We start from the raw sequence: 256 nt of genomic DNA on the forward strand, positions 1-256 counted from the left end.
GCAACCGCCACCCCGCCAGGGCGCGCGACAGCTCCTCCGCCGCCGCCGCCATCCCGCCGCCAACGGAACCCTTTCGAACCGGCCAATCGCGCGCTCCCGCTGAACGGCGGGCCAATCCCCTGGCGGCACCCGCCGGCCTCCCGGATACAACCGAGCCGACCTCCTCCGCGCGCCTGCGCCGAACGTCGGACCGGAACGCGGGGCGGGGGAAGAGCGTCGCGGGCCCGGCCTTCGGCCGGGCGGCGCATGCGCGGCC

General features: G+C 78.1%; 1 protein-coding gene across 1 annotated transcript in view; it reads right to left on the reverse strand.

The window, feature by feature from the left end:
* The window catches only part of NCAPD3 (non-SMC condensin II complex, subunit D3), a 28,031-nt gene extending 27,783 nt beyond the window's left edge, over positions 1-248 (reverse strand). The window contains exon 1 of the mRNA XM_010581483.1: positions 17-248. Coding sequence (XP_010579785.1) covers positions 17-248 — 232 coding nt within the window. The remainder of the gene's footprint in view (positions 1-16) is intronic.
* Positions 249-256: the final 8 nt, after the last annotated feature.

This window comes from Haliaeetus leucocephalus, unplaced genomic scaffold (genome assembly GCF_000737465.1).
Source record: "Haliaeetus leucocephalus isolate CR32 unplaced genomic scaffold, Haliaeetus_leucocephalus-4.0 Scaffold773, whole genome shotgun sequence".
Lineage (NCBI taxonomy): Eukaryota > Metazoa > Chordata > Aves > Accipitriformes > Accipitridae > Haliaeetus > Haliaeetus leucocephalus.